The 23,880-nt window shown below is 44.1% G+C and overlaps 1 protein-coding gene, 1 non-coding gene and 1 pseudogene across 2 annotated transcripts; 1 reads left to right on the forward strand and 2 right to left on the reverse strand.

Moving 5' to 3' along the window:
- Positions 1-714: 714 nt before the first annotated feature.
- Rtcb (RNA 2',3'-cyclic phosphate and 5'-OH ligase) lies at positions 715-23,760 on the reverse strand. Its single transcript, XM_028883651.2, has 12 exons — positions 23,455-23,760; positions 22,025-22,103; positions 19,839-19,906; positions 18,561-18,660; positions 14,332-14,488; positions 12,194-12,350; positions 10,913-11,072; positions 8,666-8,841; positions 7,844-8,032; positions 7,163-7,273; positions 5,106-5,225; positions 715-1,154 (listed from the first exon to the last, which is right to left on the reverse strand). The coding sequence occupies exons 1-12, from the start codon at positions 23,743-23,745 to the stop codon at positions 1,047-1,049; spliced, it is 1,716 nt and encodes a 571-aa protein (XP_028739484.1). The 5' UTR covers positions 23,746-23,760; the 3' UTR covers positions 715-1,046.
- Positions 16,966-17,071, reverse strand: LOC114703020. The gene has a single exon (XR_003736080.1). It is a non-coding gene; the product is annotated as a U6 spliceosomal RNA (small nuclear RNA).
- Positions 19,918-21,591, forward strand: LOC119086213 (annotated as a pseudogene).
- Positions 23,761-23,880: the final 120 nt, after the last annotated feature.

A 23,880-nucleotide genomic window follows, 5' to 3' on the forward strand; every position in this document is an offset into this window, starting at 1 on the left:
CCATTAGCATGGCCAAAGTGACAGGATCTAGAATCATCCAGGACACAAACCTCTTGAGCATGTCTGAGGGAGTTTCTAGACTGGGTTGAGGTGGGAAGACCCACCCTGAATGTGGATGGTTCTGCTCCATGCATTGGGGACTGAATGAAAAGGAGAGCATGAGCTGGGTACCAGAATTCGTCTCTGCTTCCTGAATCAAGTGCAATGTGACAGGCTGCCTCCAGAGCCCGCTGGCAGGCCTTTCCTGCCATAGTGGAATGCTTCTTTAAGAGGTCACCATCAACAACACAAAATCTCACAAGATGACTGAAGACATCAACACGAAGCAACTGCTATTATCACCAGCTGTGGTCATTTAATGTTTTTATAGTAATTAAAGATGAGAACGTGGTGTCACATGGGGGCTCTTTGCTGTCACCGTGCAAAGCATTACTCAAAGCGGTCGTGTGTCCGCTGACACCATGCTGCAGGCACTCTGCCTTGTGTTTAGGATAAGAAGGACAGGAGGATGTGAAAGTTGCTTTCTCTTTGAGTCCTATTCCCAGCACACCCGATGTCCTCCTCAACATACCCCAGTATGCACTTATCTAGCACCTGATTACAACACCTCAGGTGCTTGGTGCTCCCCTGAGAGAAGGGAATCTAAGGTTTTGCTGGGTGTAGAGGAGGTCCACAGATGAGTGGACACAAACTGGCCCAGTAAGAGAAGAAAGGAAACATTCACAAACCATATTTAATAGAACATTGTTCATGATACCTACTGGGCTAGAAACAGCTTGGCGTAAAGAAGTCCACTCTGAGTAAGGCAATTTCTTGACCCTTCCCTACACCCCAGTAGATTTTCCCAAAAACCTGTGGGACAGAAGAGGGAGAGGCCCATTTGCCCTGCTGCAGATGGAGACATGTCTCCTGGAAGGCTATTCTACGAGCCTGGCTCCTGGAACAGCAGCCTCCCCACTAGTCAAAGCTGTGCACGATGGCTCTGGAGTCTGATGTCTTAGGAGTTTCAGTCCATGGGCACTTCCGAGGCTCTGCTGCTCTTGGCTCTATCCTTTAATGACAGCGATTGGTCTCAGTTTGATGGCCTTCTTGCTGATCCCAGCATCATGGCAAGTGTTCACGACGTCTGTCACATTCTTATAGGACTCTGGAGCCTACAGGGAAGGGATTGAACACTGTAAAATCCACCAACAGGAAATCTTTCAAAACAGTAAGCTTTACTTGAAATTACAAGAAGTACTCGGGATATTTTTGCCCATTAAGTTAGCAAAGGTTAAAAATATGAACAAACTCAATGCTAGTAAGGGGAGTGAGGTAAACCAGTGGTCCTACATTTTCTAACAATTTCTCCAGAACATATATTATTTGTAAGATTAAAAGCAGGGGCCAGTGAGATGGCTCAGCCTGGTGACCTGACTTTCATCCCTGGAACACACGTAAACATGAGAGAACTGACTCCACTCATTGCCTTCTGGCCCTCACACATGCCTTGGCATGGACACTCGTGCACACACACTACACACACTAATTAAAAAGAAAAGAAAAGCAGAGTGGTAAACACACTTCAAGTGCACACACCCATCTGCCAGAAGGAAATGCTCCAAACAACAGACTAGTAATATGAACAAAATTATTTCTCTATTTCAGCAGCTACTGAAGTTTCTAAATGTATGTGTATGAGTAACTTTCTCTTCACAAGAGATTTGTGTCTATCTAAACTGCAAGTGCGTGTGGCTGTGTACGTACACAGCCCCCTGCCCTACACACACCCACCGTCTACAGCCATTGCCTGTCTCTGTGCTTGCTGACACGGGGCAGGCTGCCCAGAGCCTGACTGGGCTGTGTGCTGCTCTATCACAGCTCCCTTTCCACTGCTGAACTGTCTCACTGTGGCTGCTGACACCACGTCCAGTGACTCTCCAGCAGAACCCTCCTGTCCACCTTGTGAGACTAATCCTGCATCTTCTTCCCTAGCGCAGGTGGTTTTTTTTTTTTTCCTCTCAAACTGGGTCATGTGACTGGGCCTAGAATGGAACAGGAGTCCCCCTTGATATTCACAGGTATTTCCACTCTTTCTTCCCTTCCCCGGAACTACCAGTTTTAAATCTTGCAGTCATATTTAGACCACCCACAAACTCTCAACTCAGTTATTAGCTAGCACGTGACTCATTCCCCAAGATGACCTGGGAGCAGACATCTAGCTCCAACCCCCTAGTACTCTCTTGCAAGGACTCCCAATAATGCCATTATCCAGTGAAGCCTCTTCACTCGCAAGCGCCTTCTTTCTGTACTGCCAGTGGCCGCCATGGCTCTGTATACCTCCACCACTCTGCAGCTTGGAGCCCCGAGATCACAACTCTTCTACAAGTGCACTTTGGGCTCTTGCTCCTTCCTGCTCTCCATGGCAACAATCTTTGTGACAACCATACAGGCCCTACCATCCCTACTAGTGAACCACCCTAAATAACTTGCCTCTCTTTCTCTGCACTGTACTAAGGAGAGTGCCTGCATTGTGCCACCCCTGCACGGCCAGGCTCTTCCACTGGAAACACACCACCACCGAGGTGCACTTTGGCCCCAGTTGCTCTCATCTCAAAGACACCGAGCTCGGGTCGGTAATCTATCTCATCTTTTCTACACCATCAGCCCTCTCTTCTCATCAGTAGCCACACTAGTCAGATCAACGCATTTTTCACGCAAAATCCTCCACTGTCTTCCCATTTCACTCTGAGTAAAAGTAGAAGTTCTTCTGTAAAGCAAAGGCTAGGCTGGGGTGGGAGATACACGGCTCAGACGATCTGCTGCCCTCCAGGTCTGACATCATCTCCTCGCTTGTGCTTGCCCCAAGTTGTTCTGTATAGCTCAGAAGCTTTGCATGCACTGCTCTCATGCCACCTGGGTCCCTTCAGGCCCACACTCAAGTAGCACCACATCAAAGCCGTCCCTGATTACCCTACTTAAAATTGCATCCCTCCCAGTCATTCCTTACACCCTTTCCGCGTTTCCTTTTCTTGATAGCATTTACAGCATTATTAATACACTGATTTTTTTTTAATCTGTTAAGTTCCATAGGAAGGGATTACATTAGTCTTGTCCACTGTGTCTTCCTTAGCACCCAGAACAGATGTCTAATAAGTAGGACCACAAGGAATGAAAAAAGCTAGGAGGCAAGTAAAACAGAAAGCAGTGGCCATCTCTGGCTGGCCGAATGCTGGTGGTTGTTTCCTTAGTGTTTTCCACATCCTTTAAAGTTTCTATTTTTAAGTTGTGGTGGTGATTTTAAGCTTATTTATTTTCTGTGTAGGAGTATTTTGTACATTTTATGTTTGTCTGGTGCCTGCAGAGGCTAGAAGAGGGCAGAGTTAATTAAACTGGGGTTCTGAGAAACCATGTGGGTGCTGGGAATCGAACCCAGGTCCTCTGAAAGAGCAATAAGTGCTCTTCCCCCCCTGAGCCACGGCTTCAGCCCCCACCACACCAAATGTGTTACTCTTAAAAACAAGTATAAATTATCACAGAAATAAGGCTTGATCAACTCAGTAATTCTACTTTTGACTTCTAATCATTAAAAGCTTCAAGAATGAATACACCTATCACAAATTAATTTATAGCAGCAAAAGAGGGAAGCTATATCAAGTCCACTATGGCCAGAAGCTACAATGCTCATCTAGTAGCACTGACTAAAGAATGACACCAAGAACTCGATAAGGAGCTGCATTTAAAAGGACAATAAAGTTCAACAAATTCAGCTTCAAAGAACAGCACCTGGACCAGGCTGTGGCACACACCTTTAACTCCAGCACTCAGGAGGCAGACACAGGTGGATCTCTGTGAGTTTGAGGCCAGCCTGGTGTACAGAGTGAGATCCAGGACAGGCACCAAAGCTACACAGAGAAACCCTGTCTAGAACAAAACAAAACAACAACAAAAAACAAAACCCCAAAACAGCATCAGGGACACGTGGTAGGAAAAAAAATAAGAAGAAAATGAAGGGAGGTGTTGGATAACTGGTCTTCTCTTAAGTTCATGCAGATCATTTAAACATAATTCTTCTCTGGTAATTGAACAAAAACTGTCTCTCTAAATATGTCTCTCTCCTTTTTCAAATTTGCTCCTAAACTGAAATGTAAGTATACTACCGTGCACAATCAAGGTTAACAATGGATCATCTGGGCTGGAGAGAGGGCTGAGATGGTGGCTCACGGCCATCTACAGTGAGATCTGCTGCCTTTTCTGGCATGCAAGCGCATGTGCAGGCAGAACACTGCAAACTTAATAAATAAAAATCTTAAAAACTATTTCTACTTATTACATCTGAATTTTTACACCTAAATTCTACTGCACACGAAGAGGTTGAAGACAATTTGAAGGAACAAGGTTATTTTCTCCTTCAACCACAGAGGACGTGGAGATTAAACTCAGGTCACAGCACTGAACCACCTTGCTGGTCTTCTTAACCACCTTTTAAACATTATAATGTAGACAGAAACTATATGAATAGTAAAAATCATCCTTATAGACTTAGTTTGCAATTAGTCTCCAAACAAAGGACAATATAAGATCAAAATAAGATAAACCCAAATAGAAGCCAGGAGCAGTAGCTCACACCTGTAACCCCAGCCCTTAGGAGGCTGAGGGTTCAGGGCCAGAGTCGGCTACAGAGTGCGACTGTCTCCATGGACAGGAACAGTGCGTGGTGGGGAGGGACGCGGAGGAAGTGCAGGGTGCTGCAGAGCGGGCATGATAAAAACATATTATACTCTGGACGGACTCTCAAAACAAAAGAAAAACCCCAAACATCCAAATTGAAGTCATGGAAAACTTCAAGTCATTTCTGTAAGAAATACCCAAAGCCAGGCGGTGGTAGCACACGCCTTTAATCCCAGCACTCGGGAGGCAGAGCCAGGCGGATCTCTGTGAGTTCGAGGCCAGCCAGGGCTACCAAGTGAGTCCCAGGACAGGCACCAAACTACACAGAGAAACCCTGTCTCGGAAAAGAAAAAAAAAAAAGAAAGAAAGAAAGAAATACCCCAAAGCCCTGTCTCTGTCCACTGGCATAAATCTTAACAGCCTCCAGGTTAAATATTTATCAGGACTTCACTCACCTCTTCCATAACCAGCTTGGGCGAAGCAACACGGATTGCAATTCCCATATCTGCCAGTTTGTCTAAGACATCTTGGAAATCTAAATTACGGCGAGACTTTGCTCGGGACAACGCACGACCCTAGAAGGAGAAAGAATCAGGGGACAGGAGTGAACTCAATTTATAAATTTTGAATTAAAACTTTGACTCTAGTCATTATTTAAGCCCTTGGATTGTATGTCTTTTCCTTGATTATTTAAATTCTTACCATTATCACATCCTACTATGTAATCATTCATTTCCCCTTATTGTTAGTGTGTGTGCACATGAGCACATATGTGTAAAAGCCATGGCAGGTGTGTGGGGCCAGAAGACAACTTTCAGAAGTGGGTTCTCCTTCACCTGGGTAAGGCTAGGCTCTTGTTTCTGCTGCTGTGAATTCCGGTGTGGAGCTTCTGGGAAACCTCTGATCTCTGCTGCCCATCTTGCTGTTAGGAGTGCTGGGATCACAGATGTGAGGCCTCCGTGGAATGAGGGCCATTAGGCTTGCAGCAAGAACCTTTACCCACTGAAAATCTTACCTGCCTTATTTGTTCACTTGTGAGCTAAGCCTTGCTATGCTGCTTACAATGCCCAGGCAGGCCTTGAACTTGCACTTCTCCTTGATCAGCCTCATGAGCAGCTAGGATTACAGGCACATATTACTGTACAAGGCTTGATTTTTATCTTACACTACAAACAAACAAAAAAACCGACCATCAGGACAGGTCATGGAGATGGTGAGGTGGGTAAAAGGTGCTTGCTGCCAAACCTGACGACCTGAGTGAGTTTGATTCCCAGAACCCATACCACGGAAGGAGAGACCCAACTGCCACAGAATTGTCCTGACTTCCACCCACATGCCATGTCACATCACACCGCTCCTGGCATACCCACACACACACCAAAGAAAAAAATAAAGTATGAAAAGTTTAAAAACAAATGAAACCACTCAGGCTAGGAAGATGGTTCCACAGATAAAGCGCTTGCCGGGCAAGCATAAAACCTGAGGTTGGCCCTCGAGCACCCAGATAAAAGCTAGGATGGCTATCTACGCCTGTCAGATCAGCACCGGGGAGGCAGACAGGAGGATCCCAAAGGCTTGCTAACCAATCTAGCCATCAGTGAGCCCCAGATTCAGTGAGAAACCCTATCTCAAAGGTGGAAAGTGATAGAGGAAGACAACCAATGTTAGACTTTGGAACACACACACACACACACACACACACACACACATACACACACACACACCCCTCTACTACCTAAACCTTATATCTTATACCTTGTATTAAGAAGCCTCATCACATTCTTTGAAAATAAATTTCTATCTACAGCATTTTATATTTAAAGATTTATTTTGTATGCTTCTAAGTACCACTGACTAGTACTTCAATATAAATGTTAGTCAAGCACCTCTTTTTCTAAGTAAAATTTTTCTGGACCACAGCAATGGCTGTTTTCATAGCACTATGGCTCTTCTTGCCCTATAATGGCACCCCTGAACTGTGGTAGAAGGTATAGCCCCCAAAGCCTAAAATACCTAAAGTACCTGGCTCTCTACAGACAGTTCACCGATAGGTGGCTCAGAAGATGTGAGGTAACGTACTGAAACAGACAGGCTCTGACTTGCAAAGAGTGTATCTGCCCAAATCTGGAGTGGACTATCCAAGAGACAGGAACAGATTAAGCAAATGAGTAGATCCAGTGGGTCATTGAAAAGGGCCATGAGTTCAGTGTGGTCCATCAGTTAGTTATCACTTACAAGCCAGCTGTAATAAACTCAGCTACTTGCTAAGTGTCCAGTTTGGATTTTCTGGACTTGCTGATGAGGATGGACTTGCTCCTACAAAGTCCTGCCTGAGATTCTAGGTGACTTCAGTTAGCTCACTAAACAGTTATTCTGGGGAATCATTTGCAGAAGTAGTCATGACACACTCAAACCTCAATTTTGCTAAACTTAATCAGGTGTTTACCTGTCAAAATGCCCAACAACAGTTAAAATGAAGAGAAAATTTCTAAGCAAGTTTTCATCTCCTTACCGCCCCATGACAGGTTGTTCCAAAGGTCTCAGTCATGCCTTGTTCAGTGCCAGTCAGAACGTAACTACATGTCCCCATGGTGCCACCAATAAGCACTGGTTGTCCAGTGAGCTGAGGGTACACAAAACAAAACAATAAATTTTGGAAAGGTACATGCTTTTTAATGCCTGAAATTTCTTCTTGTGTTGTAGGATTTTAGAAGGAATTTAAACCTCTAAACGCAATGCTCTTACAACTATATAAGGAATTACTTCATTTTTTGGCTTCTGGGGAAAAGGAAGAGAAGGATGATGTAAGGGCCTACAACAGACTGAACATAGTATAGAAAATTCGTATTGTTAGGATTTTTTATTCATGGCCAGGCATCTGCCGTCCTCTCTGGACTTCCACTTCCTCATCTGCAGAACTGTATAAGGTTAAGAAACACTGCAGTCTAACCTTTGTCCTGCCTTCCAAAAACTTTCAGGCCTTAACTGAGCTCAGGGAGTAAACCTAGTGGAGCACTAAGACAGCACTCACTATGGGATGGACATCACTAGTGCATACTGGGAACCACTGCTGTTGTCACGGGCGACAGGTTTTTTTCTTCACACACTTGCTGCTTTCCTGCTAAACTGACTCTATATCTAGAGTTCTCTAGATCGTGACTCCACGGCCAAACACAAATGCAGGGTTACATACCTGGTAGTCAACAGCGATGAGTGGGTGGTGAGGCGGGAAAGCGCGGGTGGACCCCTTCCTGTGCACCAACAGCGTCCGCTCCTTCCCATCTACCACGTGCTGCTCCACTTTGGCGATATTGTGAGAGACATCATAAATCACATGCAGGTCCAGGTCGTCAGGGGTTGTGTTGAAGACTTTGGCAAAAGCCTAGGGGGAAAGCTTCCATTATAAGCAGCCAGCTCTAGCTCTTGAGAACATATTTTATTGCTTTCAGCTAGTGAATTCCTGAAGTGAAGGGGGGGGGGGCTTCAGCATTCAAAAACAGCAGTCACTCATCTTCATATGAAGTACAGAAACTGCCTGGAGACCACACTGCTTGCCACAAATTCTGCCTCAGGCAGGAAGGTTGCTCTGGATCTTGCCTGCAGAAACACTTCTTCCCCAGCCTTCTCAACCACAGAGAACAGCATTTGCATTCTTGCTGCGGCTCAAGACAAACTGAGGGTCATTCTGGATCTCTTATTTTCCAGGCCTGCCTGATACTCTCCTGGCCCAAGACACCAAAACCCTAAGACACTTCTTTAGTATCTAGAGTACAAATTTCTTTTTTTTTTTTTTTTTGGTTTTTTCGAGACAGGGTTTCTCTGTGTAGCTTTGCGCCTTTCCTGGAACTCACTTGGTAGTCCAGGCTGGCCTCGAACTCACAGAGATCCGCCTGCCTCTGCCTCCCGAGTGCTGGGATTAAAGGCGTGCGCCACCACCGCCCGGCTCTAGAGTACAAATTTCTATAACCAAACATGCTTAACTTCCTGATTGACTCAAGAGCGCAATTTTCCTTACCTGACGGGTTAAGAAGGTCATAGAAGAACGGTTAACCCAGGCATAGTTTCCAGCTGCAGCCATTCCCTTTAAATAGTCTTGCCCCTCTGGGGATGCAATTCGAGCACAAGCCAACTGCCGGTCATTGACTATAATCTTGTCTCGCTTCATGGCCTTTTCCATAGCCACCAGTGCATCTGGAACAACAGAGCCTTAGGTCAACCGGGGGAGGTTTCTCTTAAACCATTCAGACGTACTGTAGGAAGACAGTGAACATTCAAATTCAAAACAGAACCCTAACTGTGCTTCTAAGTTCATCTATTTGCTCAGTCAACATATATTTGGGACTGAAAAGATGGCTCTGCAGTAGAGAGCACTGGTTGCTCTTGCAGAAGACCTGGGTTCAGTTCCCAGTACCCACAGGTTGGCTCACAACTAACTGTAACTCCAGTTCCAGGGGCTATGAACCCTCTTCTGGCCTCCATGGGCACTGTATGCACATTGTATACATACAGACAAGCAGGCACATAGACACATATATAAATAATGTCGTTCAATGAATTTTTATAAAAGATATTTATTGAGAATCTTCTGAGTATGGTGACATACGCTTGTGAGACATACAGATAGCATCTGCCTCTAGAAACCTGAAATGAGAAGTGTATAACTAATAGCAATATGGCTTTAGTTACTCCCTTCCCAATATGAAAACAGCATATATTTTGTTATCATCATGTTTTTTTTTTTTTTAATTTATTTATTATGTATCCAGTGTTCTACTTGCATATATCCCTTCAGGCCAGAAGAGGGCACCAGATCTCATTACAGATGGCTGTGAGCCACCACGTGGTTGCTGGGAATTGAACTCAGGACCTCTGGAAGAACAACCAGTGCTCTTAACCTCTGAGCCATATCTCCAGCCCCTCATCATGGTTTTGAAATAGTTGTTTACTTTTTTTTTTTAAGACAGGATCTCACTTTGTAACCCATTTGTCTTCAAACTAACTATATTGTACAGACCACTTCAAGCTGTGCTCCTGCTCAGCTTCTTGAATGAGTGGAACATGTCTTAAACATCACTTTTAGTGCCTTACTATTAAATGCAGAGAAATACTCAATACCAAAGTCCCAGTCAGTGCTCATATATCTGTGAGATTAAACTAAAGGATCAGACTGGCACAAATGACTGATTCTTACAGGATAAGATACAACCATAAGGATGAACTGTAACATGAAATTTGATGTTTATAATTTCCATGTGTGGGCTCCCAAGAAGAGCTAAAGAGTAAAAACCAACCAACAACACTGTAAGCCATTCAGATGCCTATTTCCCTGCTCCTTACTTTTGTCTTTAATGTCCTCTACGTATTACCACTCAAATCCCAGGGACTAGCTTGATTATTGTCTATGAATCTATCTCTGAATATTCTTTTAAACACATTATATTTATGTTCCTTTTCTTATAATATTTTATCAACTATTACTTTTTGTCTTTGGTGGTAGTGCTGGGGGTTTGGATGAGTGTTCATGTGGATGCCAGTGGTCAACCTTCAGTGTTGTTCCTTGGGTGTCACTGTTTTTTTTTTTTTTTTTTTTTTTTTTGCCCTTTTTTTGTGGGGGTGGGGAGTGGTGACAAGGTCCCTTATTGGCCCAAAGCTTGACAATTAGGCTATGCTGGTTGGCCAGAGAGTTGCATGCATTTGCCTGTCTCTGCCTCCCCAAGACTGTGATTACAAATGTGCACTACCACGCCTAGCATATTTTCTGTGTGTTTGAGGGATTGAACTTAGGTCATTAGGCTTACCTCACACTTTACTAACTGATCTCTTTCTCCAACCCCTTCTTTTTCTTGATGGACATGATCTTATCCATCAAAGAGTGAGGTCAAGTACCTATTTTAGAACCCGATCTACCAAATTCCCTAACCTTGCTGAGTATACAGGCTCACTGAATGAGTATCTACTTAAACTCCATAGTCCATGCACTATCAAGATGGCTAGCACTAAGCCCCGACAGTGAACACAGTGCTAAATAGAGCTAGCATTACCAAGTGCTTCCTAAGTGCCACATGCAGTTAAATGCTTGTATATATCATTTTTTCTAGATGAGAAAGTCCAATGAAGTTATTAGTTTGTTTAGGGTTACAAGTGAAGCAAGACACAAGTTAAAAACCATATAATGTATTTTCATGGCTTAATTAACTCTCTTGTCTTGTTGCTCACAAAACATATATTTGGTTCCAAGTAAAAAATTAGGTCTAGAATATACCTGTGGCTACTTGGTGGCCCAAGCCTCTGCTTCCACTGTGGATCATCACACACACCTGTCCCTTATGGTCGATGCCCATTTTCTTAGCGGCATACTCATTGAAAATTTCATCTACAACCTGGATTTCTGCATAGTGGTTTCCTGCTCCCAGGGTCCCCAACTGTAAATGTAAGAATGTTTGGTTAAATGGTTTCTATTCTAGTTTAAAAAACAAAAAACAAAAAACAAAAAAAAAAACCCAAAAAACAAACAAACATTTAAAAAGCAAATAGGTAAAACCAAGCCAACAACAAAATAACCATACAGTGTCTCAAGTAACTAAAACATTCTAAGCCTTAGAAATTCTTATTACTACATGTTCCAAAAATAATGTGGACTGCTCTGGAGGCTAGAATACCATATGCTTTAAGTACTCATAAAAGCCAAAAGCCCCAAGCCATTAATGACTTACAGAAGTTTTAAGTATCACCAAGAAGGGTCAAATTCTAAAAAGAATGCTTATTCTCAGGTAAGCCCCAGGCTGAAATGATTTATGATACATCATTTTTCATGTTAGGCGTCAAAAACATTCACCAAATCAAAGAGACCGCTTTATTACCACTGCTGCATCTGTACGATGCGTGGGGGCGTGTGTGCACAGCAGGTGTGTGCACAGCAGGTGTGTGCACAGCAGGTGTGTGCACAGCAGGCGTGTGCACAGCAGGTGTGTGCACAGCAGGCATGTAGTCAGCTCTCCCCTTCCACCTGTAATTGAACTTGGGCTGTCAGGCTCGTGCCTCCACCACCAAACCATCTCACTGTCCTATGGTCTTTTCTTTCTTTCTTTTTTTTAAAAAAAGATTTATTTATTTATTATGTATACAGAAGAGGGCACCAGATCTCATTACAGATGGTTGTGAGCCACCATGTGGTTGCTGGGTATTGAACTCAGGACCTCTGGAAGAGCAGTTGGTACTCTTAACCTCTGAGCCATCTCTACAGACCCCTATGGTCTTTAAAAAAAAAAAATTAAATCTAAATTTTAGTATACTTTGTAAGTCTCATAATCTTATCTCATTTTTCTCCTATCCACTTGTAACAATCTTTTATGAATATCTGCAAGCTCTGCATAACCTTTCAAAAAATGATGCATAAGCAAACAGATTTGTGTTCTTTTTGATGTATTATAAAAAAAACCAACAAACCAAAAACCCAAGGCTATACTTTTTGTTAAGTAGAAGATACAGATTTCTTCCCTTGATAAAAGCTAAAGTAACATGTTGATCCTGCAAAGTGAGTTACCTGAGGAAGGCCTCTTTTTTTTGCCCTGGGTGAGACCTTATTGGGGTCAGCTTGCAGCATCCTTCCATACTCCTCACAGTGCTCCTTGTCTTCAGCCCAGGCGTAGCCTTCTCTCAGAGACCAGTCCACACCCATCTCCAAAGCCTCCTCCAAATCTCTGGGGGTAAGGAAAGATAGGTCATTTCATAGCAGAGGACAATCTAAAGGTAGGAAGAAACACATCTCAAAGAGCATAGGAATATGCGACAATTACTATTTCCTGTATACCAGCTTTGTTTAGAGTTTATGCTCTCTAGTTTTTTTGTTGTTTTGTTTGAGGAATGTAGTCACATAAACAAATATTTAAAATGAAGATAGTGTCATAAACATGGTTACAGATCCATCTGACATTACATGGTCTTAATGTAAATGTACTTAATAAGGTTCTCATGTAGTTCAGCCTGGCCTTGAACTCACTAAGTGGCCAAAGATGACCTTAACCTCACAAACTCCTGTCTCTGACTCCCAATGAGGACAGAGCATGTACCACTACGCTCAGTGTCCATGCACACTAGGTAAGCACTCTACCAACCGAAGTCTATCATCAACCCCTCGGATGTATTTTTCAATTATTATTATTTTCTTTTATATTTCATTTGCTTCTCAGATTCTGAATTCCGTAAGGGGACAATTAAATAGCCAAAGAAAAGTTGTAATCTTAATCAGATATTACCATCTATCTCTACTTTATTATGTTTTTATTAATAATTTATGAAAAAAATCAGTCAAATAATGAAAGTATCTGAATGTCCTCAAGTACCACAGGTTACATTTTAAGGTTTATTTTCACCAAAGCATTGTGTGGCTTTACTGCACCTGCGCTTTGAAGCTGAAGGGCACAAACATTAAATGCTTAGCGAGAGGATGCTCCACCATCACCCAAGGGCAGGCTTCTCACACAGCAAGAAGGGATAATTTTGTTCCCCACTACCCTAGATGTTACCTGAAATACTTGCAATGATGCTTTTCACAGTGGGGTGACACGGGTCACAGGAAAACAAAGAGTAAGCATCTTCTAAACTAACTTTCCTTCAAGTGTTTCTCTTTCATTTATTGTTTTGGTGGAAGAGTGTGACAGATAACAGCTAAAAGCATTTCTGCACTAACGTATGCATCCAAACCTGCAGATCCACACTGCAGACGTCAAAGGAACACCTCTGACTAACTCTTGATGAGCACAGCATGTGTCCAGGTGTGGTGGTGTGCACCTGCAGTCCTAGCACTGGGGGACTGCGGCGGGGACTGCGGTGGGGACCACGAGCGCAGGCCGGTCACACGGCAGGCCTGAGGGCGAGAGGACCCTGCCCCGTGTAAGGTGCACCGTTTACACGAGCGGTACGGCACTGTCAATAGGTCCCCAAGAGACAGGGACACTGGAGCCTTGTACTGTTGCACTACTTAGCTACGCAAAGCACACCTGCAGTCCCACCACTCAGAGAGAGGATGGTAGATGAGCGGGTTCACTGAGCGGTACTGCAACACAGCCTGTCTGAAAGGAGAGATCCTCAGTCTGAACCCCAACTTCACTTACCAAGCTAGTTTCCTGTTGCTTTCTTCCCTTAGTTTGCTTTCCTCCAGCAGTGGCCACCATCTGGGTAAAGTCAGGCACAGGGCCTTATGCTTACAAAGGGCCCTGCATTAAGGGCTGCTTTTCTTTATCTTAATTTTTATGTATGTGGGAGTTTTGCCCCAACATGTCTGTGCACCATGTACATGAAGTATCCATAGAGGTCAGAACAAGGTGTCAGATGCCCTGGCACCAGAGTCACAGATGGCTGTGAGCTGCCATAAAGGTGCTGGGAATCGAACGCTGGGCCTTTAAGAGAGCAGCTAGTACTCTTAACTAAAGTCATCTTTCTGGCTGCATGCTTTTTCTTCTTAAATTTTAGACACAGCATCTTATATGTTGCCCAGGATGGCTTGGAACTCCTGGGTTAAAATGATCCTACCATGACAGCCCCGAGAGGCTGGACTACAGGTGTATGTCACCAGCTCATCTGCACTTCCTCAGAAGTGACAGTAAGTGTCTAAACAGGAAGCAAAGCTGAGCCATGTGGTCTCCCTCTCCCTTTGCAATTACCAGAGTCCTGTGCTCTTACTTGGCGTTCATCGGGATGACACCTTTTGATCCTACCCCAACAGGAATGTGGTCAAACATAGCTTGGGCAAGTTGTTCCTTCACAGGCTGCACATCGCTCTCATCTAAATTGGTTCTTAGCAAGCGGACACCACAGTTAATGTCAAATCCGACACCACCTACAATACACAGAAATTAAGTCAAATATTGGCAAAATAACCGGACCATCAGAGCATTACTTGCTATTAATTGGAGTTCCTCGCTATTAATTAAGTTCCTCGCTATTAATATGGAGTCAAAAGGATGCGCATTCTTTCAAAGACAAGCGTGTTTAATGTAGCTATCAAAGCGGTTCTCTGCTGAGTCAACTCTGCCCACACTGAAACAAGGCAAGTAACACACGCACTAGGGTATTTCACCAACAATGGGAATATGGCAGACAAACAAGAGGAGCAATGTGCCTCTATTCCTGTCCCACACCAGAGGTTGATGAACTCTGTCAGTCTTCCCAGTCAGCCTTTCCTGCTGCACATCTTAATTTTTTCTCTAATGATTTCCCATGTTTTGCCTTTTGTGAATCTAAGTTGTACTTTCTCCAACTTTTAAAGCTATTCCAGGAGGTGGAGAGATGGCTAAGTGGTTAAGAGCAATGCCTGCTCTTCCAGAGGATCCAGTTTGATCCCCAACACCCACAAGGTAGGTCACAACTACGTCAGTCCCAAGCCTTATGTTGTGTCATCTTCTGGCCTTCCCTAGGTACCAGGCACAGCTGTGTGCACAGACATACATGCAGGCAAGATATCCACACACATTAAATAAATGAAATTAAAACAAGACTATTTCAGCTCCCCCTCTTCCTAATTTGTGCATTTAAGGCTATAGTATACCTACATACAAAAACGGGATTACCAGTTGTGGTGATCTGAATAGGAATGGTCCCCACAGACTCATGTGTTTGAATGCTTGGTCCACAGGTAATGGTATTGTTAGGAGGTGTGGCCTTGTTGGAGGAGGTGTGTCACTGTGGGGGGCAGACTTTCAATTCTTACATGCTCAAGCTACACCCAGTGCGGCACACAGTCTTCTTCTGCTGTCTGTGGATCAAGATGTAGAACTCAGCTCCTCCTCCATGTACCTGCCTGGATGCTGCCATGCTTCTTGCCATGATAATAATGGGCTAAATCTCTGAAACTATAAGCCAGCCCCAAGTAAATTGTTGTCCTTTATACGAGTTGTTATGGTCATGGTGTCTCTTCACAGCAATAAAACCCTAACTAAGACACCAGTTAATTGAAAATTTTTATATCTAAGTATTCTGAAAACTATGCCTCCCAGCTTTATTGAGATGACTGACAACTTTTATATGAAGTATATGCATATACCATCAACCACTACAATTAAGCTAGTTAACATATCCATCACTCACACAATTACTCCTCTTTTCCCTGGGAAGAAAACTCAAGACCTGATGTCTTAGAAGATTTCAAGCACATAGATTTCAAGTATGTTACTGTTTCTGTACATTAAGCCTCCAGGACGGTAATTCATCTTAAACTACAATCTAATTCCTTTAAACAACATCTCCCAAATCAGCACTCTCCACCTCCTTCTCTATGTGAGTGGGCTGTGGCATTTGTCTTCTCTGACTAGATTATTTTGACCATGCTGTACCAGATGATCAAGATCTCCGTTCTTCAAGTTGAATAATATTCATTTACTCTCATTGCCTCTATCTCCTTATCTCTCAACCAACATTTGGGTTGTTTCCTTGGCTTGGCTATTGTGAATCAATACTATAGTAACACACAAATACTGACACCTTTTTGAAATAATAATTTTGGTTCCTCTAGACAGACACTCAAAAGTGGCATGGCTAAATCATATGAAATTTTATTTTTAAGTTTTTAAAAAATGTATTCATGTTTATTTCATGTGCAATGGCGTTTTGCTTATGTCTGTGTGAGGGTGTCAGATCTCCTGGAAGTGCAGTTACAAATAGTTGTGAGCTGTCATGTGGGTGGTGGGAATTGAACCAAGGTCCTCTGCAAGAGCAGCCAGTGCTCTTAACCACGGAGCCATCTCTACAGACCCTATTTTTTAATTTTTTAAAAAGAATTTCCATGGTCTGTTCTCTATAATGGTTTCATCAATCCAATCTCACCAACAGTGTGTATGTCCTTTCCTCAACATCATCCTTTTTTGTTTGTGGTATACACAGGTGTGCATCCACCCAGGAGTGCACATGTGGAAGCCAGTAAGTCCCAAAGGCCTCCATTGCTCTCTACCTTATTTTCTGAAACAGGGTCTCTCAATGAATCTGAAACTGTGTCAGAAAGACTAGTAGCCAGTGAGACCCCAGGATCTGTCTATCTCCCAGCACTGAGGTTACAGATGTGCACCACCATGCCTAGTTTTTATTAGGTGCTGAGGATCTGAACTTATGTCCTTCTATTTGTACGGCAAGTACCCTGTCCACTGAGCCATCTTCATGCGCCCCTAACATTCTCAATCTTTAATGGTTTTTTTTTTGTGTGTGTGTGATCTCTTAAGGTAATAGCAAATGTCAGTCTGAATACTGATGATCTGAACAATCCAGCTAACAGATGTGATACTTGGTGTGTGTGTTCGTATTATAGAACGCACACTTCTTTCCTTCTTAAATATAGAATGCTTCATGAATCTGTGTGTAATCCTGGTGCAGGGGCCATGCTAATTAATCTTCTCTGTATGCTCCAATTTTAGTCTGTGTGCTGCTGAAGCAAGCATGAAATGCACATCTCCAGTGCCCACGTTTACAACACGGATGACATGCTGAGCCGTAAGCGGGATTCCAATGTCAAGGCACTGACATCGGATAGGGAAGGGAAGCATCTCTAATTGGAAGGCTCACATATTTGGATCTTTGCTTCCTCTTCCCTTCCATCTCAACATCCAGTGGTGCTCCTGTGTCTTCCACCATGTCTTTAATTCTACTTTTTGAAACTGCCCAATCTTACAGTGAAGGCCTAATCCACCATTGCCAGAGGCGGGACCTAAAGAGGAGAGCCAAAGCTTCCATTTGTCATTTAGACTCTTTGAAAGCAAAACTGCTCCTTCTGCTAAGGAAGGTTTTCAATGAACATATATGATAATCACAGAAGGTGATACATAACTAGAGGTGAATGCGTAAAAACAGATTATGGTGAGGTTCCACCTTACTTACTAAATGACTGTCATCAAGGAAACAAAAGCAGATGCTGGTGACAACGTGGGGAAAGAGGAATCCTTATTCACTACAGGTGAGAATATAAACTTGTGCCACCACTACGGAAGTTCCTGAACACAGAACCACTAGGTGGCCCAGCTCTAACTCTTGGGCTTACACCTGAAAGACTCCAGGTGAACGCACCCAGAGATACCTGCGTACCCATTGTTATAGTGGCAGCACTAGTCACGACAGCTAGGAAACGGAACCGGCCTAGACGGCCATCAACAGATCAATGTACACAGAAAATGTAGTACATGTACTATACTTTTATTCAGTCATAAAGGAAGTAATATTTGCAGCGAAATGGATGCAACTGGAAATTACTGTTAAGCAGAATAAGCCAGACTCAGAAAGACAAATACCCAATGTTTTCTTTCATATGTAGAATCTAAATTTAAAATTATGTAGCTCATAAAGCTAGAAAGGGGATCCTGAGAGGGGAGGAAGAGATCTTAAGGGAGGTGGGAATGAGGGAAGCAGACTGAGGTGACAAAGGACTAACTTGGGGAAGAAAGGGAAGCAGCTGAGGAGTGAGGGAGAGGAGCTGGGGAGGGGAAAGAATGAAAACAAATGTGTGACCATGCCTTGATGAAGCCCTTACTCCTATATATTAACCTGAAAATTAATGAAAAATATTTGTGTTAAAACAAGAAATGACGTGAGGAAGTACTGAGTCTAGTGAATTCATTCATTCCTCCCAATAATGCTCAGTGGTGACAGTAGACACATTTGCCTATGCAGTGACTGAGTCACCAAGAGAAATTTTACCAGAGAAATGTTTCTTTTGTAACCAATGTCTGATATTGTCTGGCATCTGATAAAAGTCCCCAAAGTTTTCATAAGTGGTTTGACTAAATTTTAATAGCTCAATTGTCCATAACCAGCTTTAATGTAGAAAAAAAGAAATCACTGACCATGATGAGACTGAGAAATGCACACTAATCCACTCTGTCTCAGAAAGGCCACACAATACAGAGAGAAGTCACACTGTAACAGCAGCTTACCTGGGGAGACCACTGCTTCGGGGTCATTCATATCAAAGGCAGCCATGTTCCCTATGGCAAACCCATAGCCTGAGTGGACATCAGGAAGCCCAATAGAGCGCTGGAAAAGAATGAGACATGAAGCACAGCTGTCCACCCTGCCCTTTGGCTGTCTGATGGACCCGCCCTTGACTCTGAGTCTCTATTAGTGGGCTATTTGTCTATGGACTCCTGTTCACAATGCTGAATACAGCCAAGGACATCTTTTCAGAGTCTGACTGTCAACAGAAAAGCCTCAAAGTAGCAGGCTGCTGGAGATCACACATTAAGGACAGGTGCTGCTACTTTTTAAATTGTCTTAAGTCATTGGCAAACTGTAGTTGTGTCATGGTGTATAGAAGTCATGAGGAATTTCACAAGTGAAATCTATCTGATAACATCAATACAGCACATTTCATACATTTGGGGCCAAGTGAAGGACGGCATGCCAGACAGAAAAGCTATCATATATAGTGAGGACATGGCGACAACTATAAATATGAGCTCATGTACAAGCCACATCATTTCATCACCACCACGCCGCCCACAATGCACAGCATTGCTAACTAGCATTAAGAAGCCTCATAAAAGTCTGGTAAATGGACCCACTTCTCCACACTTCCCTCTGAAGGTGCAACCTGAATGACAGGCTAGTGGAGGCCCATTCACACCATCCAGCTCCACCCTAGTGGAGGCCCATTCACACCATCCAGTTCCACCCTAGTGGAGGCCCATTCACACCATCCAGTTCCACCCTAGTGGAGGCCCATTCACACCATCCAGTTCCACCCTAGTGGAGGCCCATTCACACCACCCAGTTCCACCCTAGTGGAGGCCCATTCGCACCATCTAGTTCCACCCTAGTGGAGGCCCATTCACACCACCCACTTCCACCCTGTTTCCTGTCATTGCGCCAACGCTGCTAGACTAGCTAGCAAGGTAGTCCTTTCTCACTCTCTTCAGTTCACTTCCTCTCCAATCATCCTCTTAGGATCACAGCAAAACCCAGAACGGTGTGCTGGTGAGGGAATAATAATGCACAATGGCGGACACAAATCTCTCCAGAAAAGCCACTCCAAAGGTGTGCAAACGCTTAGATTAAGAGATGGAGGGCTGTCCAGACTCAGTTCTAAGTCTAAGGGTCACTGCTACAGTCAAAGGTCACAGTCTAAATGACACCAACATCTATTAGGTGGAGCCCTCCATTCACTCAACAAACTTTACACAATATCAGTGATTAAGGTTCTGACTCTGACTCACATGAACAATCCCGGGCAGGGCTGCCACATTGCCAATCTGCTTCATGGCTGGCAGGAAGCCACCAACGCCTGAAAAACAAACAAACAAAACCCCTCAGTCTTAGAAAAATGACACATTTAATTTCCAGCATTTCTTACATAAATGAAGGGCAGTGGTTATGGTTACAGAGTAGGTTAGGCACGCTTGTCAGCGTTCTGTGGACACCACAAGAAGCTGGCTTGCAAATGCAGGGATAGAAAACATTAACCATTAACCTTTATGTTGCCAGTATAAAATGTACTCTCGCAATAACTCACACTAGTTATTAAAAATATTAACAATGGGCTTTGAGAGACTGCTCAGCGGTTACAAGCAGAGGATCCAGGTTTGAGTCTTAGCACCCACATCTGTAACTCCAGTTTTAGGGGCTCAAACTAATCTACCCCAATCAGCAGTGATGTTAACCTAAGACAAAGAAAGCAGTGGGGGAAGAGCTGAGAAACAGAACAATGGCTTGAGAGTCAGGCAGATGGATCGCAAGTCCAGCTTCGTCAACTGCTAGCTGCTTTTTTTTTTTTTTTTCCAGATGTGTGCTTGTGTGTATGTGGAGGCCACAGGTCAGCATCAGGTATCTTCCTCGATGTCTCTCCAAATTATTTTAAATTTGTATCTACTCACCGTGTGTATAATGTGTGTTCATGCACAGGGAGGTCACAGGACCGCTCTGCGGAGCCAATTCTATTCTCCTATCTTTACATGGGTTCTAGGAACTGAACCCAGGTGGTGAGGGCTGTGAAACAAGCTCTCTTTCCATTGAGTCAGCTCTCTAGCCCTCCACCTTACTGTTTTGAGACCGGGCCTCTCACTGAATCTGGACCTCAATTATTAGACTGACCAGCCAGCAAGCTCAGGAGATCTGCCTGTCTTCCTTCCCACAGAGGTACTCTGGCACTGGCTTCTCGTGGGTGCTAGGGACCCCCCTCCCATGTTTACAAGGCTGGCACTTTCCTCATTGAGCCGTATCACAGCCAACGCCTCTAGCAGTACCACTTAATACAAGTGAACACTCAAGTGAGGGAAGAAAGGAACTTTTTTGCTAATCTAAAGAATGGAAAGGGCTAAAAGATGCCTTCTATTCTACCATCACTTTAGAGTATCATTTTACAGCACTAAACTGTCCTGTAGTCGTGTGAGACAGGTATCAATCCTGACGTCCACCAAAGCTAGTATACCAGTCAAGAGTTGGCTTGGGTCCTATGGAAATGCTTCAAATCCTTGTTAAGAATGTTTGGGTCTTCATGAAAGCCTACTATACCCAAGTTTACCAGGAAAATTGGGTAGGAATGGGTTAATTACCTTCATCCTTTAAAAAAATCAGGAGTGCTAATAAAAGTAAAGCTTTGAAAGACTCCAGTTCCAGTCCTTCGCCTACCCATGGCCATCATTAATCACTCCCTGAGTCCACTCAAGATGAATCTTGTTGGCTAATTTTAAGCAATCTGTGTTAGATGGTAACATGGCACATCACTGCTACATACTTATCTAAGTACCACTTACAATGCGACATTAATACATGTATCCAAGCAGCACACACACACACACACACACACAAAACAGAGTACTGGTTTTAAAACCAGGCACTCAGATTTGAATTCTGGCTCCGTCACCATGAAGTTGTGACCAAGGACAAATTAAAAGTCACTTAAGCTAGGGCTGGAGAGATGGCTCAGCAGTTAAGAGCACTGACTGCTCTTCCAGAGGACTCAGGTTCAATTCCCAGCCCCCACGTGTCAGCTCCCAACTGTCTGTAACTCCAGGGATTCCGACACCCTTACAGACATACATGCAAGCAAAACACCAATGCACATAAAATAAAAATGCTCACCGAATTTGCATGTCTACAAAAGACAGATAACATCTTCCTTTTTAGTTATTACTAACATGGCACAGACAATCAATATAAAGTACCTAATGGAGTGCCTGACACGCAGTGAGTGCAGGACCAACAGCAGCACTGGCTACTACTGTGTGAGGTTATGTGAGAACAGCTCCAAATCCTTCACACAGCAGCATGTTAAACATGTGACCACAAGCAAATAGGTGCTTGGATTCAAGTCTTGGTCATTTCTTAAAAACACTGGTTAAGTTCTTTATTCAGGGCACAGGGGAGGCTTTCCCATACCATATGGAGTCTCTAGTATACTTACCACCACCTCGACAGGCATTCCTTAATTCCTCAAACATCAATTTTTCCAGCGCATCATTCACATAAAATACTCCTTCAACCTGATACAAAAGAAAGGCAAAGAAAACAAAAACATTGTCTAAACCCAAGTTCATCAAGTACAGGTGCAGTGGGCAGAATTATGTACTACATGTAGTGTTTATATTGCATTACTCTGCATCAAACTCCCACATTACTTCTTAGAAGAACTTTCAATCATAAACTAAAAGATTTTAGAGCATTTCAGATCTGGGTTCAAATTAGGAATGTTCAACCAGTGAAATCTCAGCAACTATCTCCAAATAAGAAAAACTCAAAAATCTACACCACCTCTGGTTATGAACATTTAAGATAGGGACATTCAACTTGCTACTTCCATGCTCGCAAATTTCTGAGAAGGTATGTCTATTATGACTTTGCTATTTTGTAACTTACACATTATAAAAAACACCACATGGTCCTAAATAATGTATAATCTTCATGTGTCAAGTAAAAAACTAGCAAGTGAATCTACTAACCAACTTATCCTTCTCCCGGGGGAAAAAAAAGGGGGGGGGAACCATTGTTTTATGTATCTTTCCAGTATCTTGCCAAGTGATGTGGGGCTCAAAGACATTTGATAAGCTTTGCCTAGTGTCAAATTAAAGGAATGGCTAAAAGGAAATTTTGTGATTTTTGAGTCTTAAGTTGCTCAGGCTGGCCTCGTATGCATCCTAGACTGTCCGCTGACACAGTAGTATCCGCTAATAAGAACTTCCACCCTCAGCCTCCAGTGCTGGGGTTACAGGCCTGGGCTACCATGCAAGGCCTAACAGAAACTTTTTACCAAGACAAAGGAGGGCAAACTTTTATTGCATTCGCATGGCACTTAAGGGACTGAGTCACTTAACACACGTGTCAAAACCTTACAAGTGTTTTCTTCCTCTAACGGAATCCAATAGCACAAACGCCCACGGACACAGAGAGGGCAGGGTTTCAGCCCCTGGTCTCCCGCTCCCAAAACTTCGGCTGAAGGGGACGGACACGGAGTCGGGCCGTCTTCCCAGACGGGTACAGACGAGTCCTAGGGGCCCTTCCGCGAAGGGCGTAGTAAGAGGCGGAATCTTGCCGCTTGTCGCTGTATTAAAAGCCGACTCAAGCCTGGGGAATGCCGGCTGTGAACGTTATCTAAGCGACTGCCCTGACTCCAGGGGAACGAGTTCCAGGCTAACAGTGCCGCCGTGGAGAAGACCGCAGTATCTCGGAAGACGGGGCGTGGGGCAAACACGCGTGTGCGGCCCTGTCGCGCGGGGACCGGCGGCGCGAGCTGGGGAGGGAGACGCGGACCCCGCGGGGGTCGGCCCGGCCGGAGGAAGCCGGTTCGCGGCGGAAGCGCGGCCCGCAGCCCCGGAGGCCGCGGCCCCGGCCCCTCACCTGCATGTTGGGCACGAAGCCCTTCTTGATCCTCCAGCAGTTTTTATTGATCTTGTCCAAGAACTGCAGCTCATCGTTGTAGTTGCGACTCATGGTGGCGGCGAAGGCGGCGGCAGCCCGCGACTCGGCTCGGAACGAGAAGGCGCCGCGTTGTCTACCGGCTCCGCGTAGCCGCCTCTGAGGACTCAGGGCGCACGCGCGTCCCGCTCCGCCGCGGGAGGGAGGAAGGCAAGCGCCGAGGCTCAAAACTCGTTGCGCAAATCGTGGTCCTCTCGTTATGATGTCTTCCATGAGCTAAAGCTAAACCACATTGCACATTGTTTTTAGTGAGATCTGGCTAAACTACCCTTCTGGTTAAAAAAAAAAAGAAGAAGGTAAGGTCTCAGCATTTAGCCTTGCTGAGCCTGGAACTCACTATGATTCGCT

The sequence above is a fragment of the Peromyscus leucopus genome, chromosome 18 (assembly GCF_004664715.2).
Source record: "Peromyscus leucopus breed LL Stock chromosome 18, UCI_PerLeu_2.1, whole genome shotgun sequence".
Lineage (NCBI taxonomy): Eukaryota > Metazoa > Chordata > Mammalia > Rodentia > Cricetidae > Peromyscus > Peromyscus leucopus.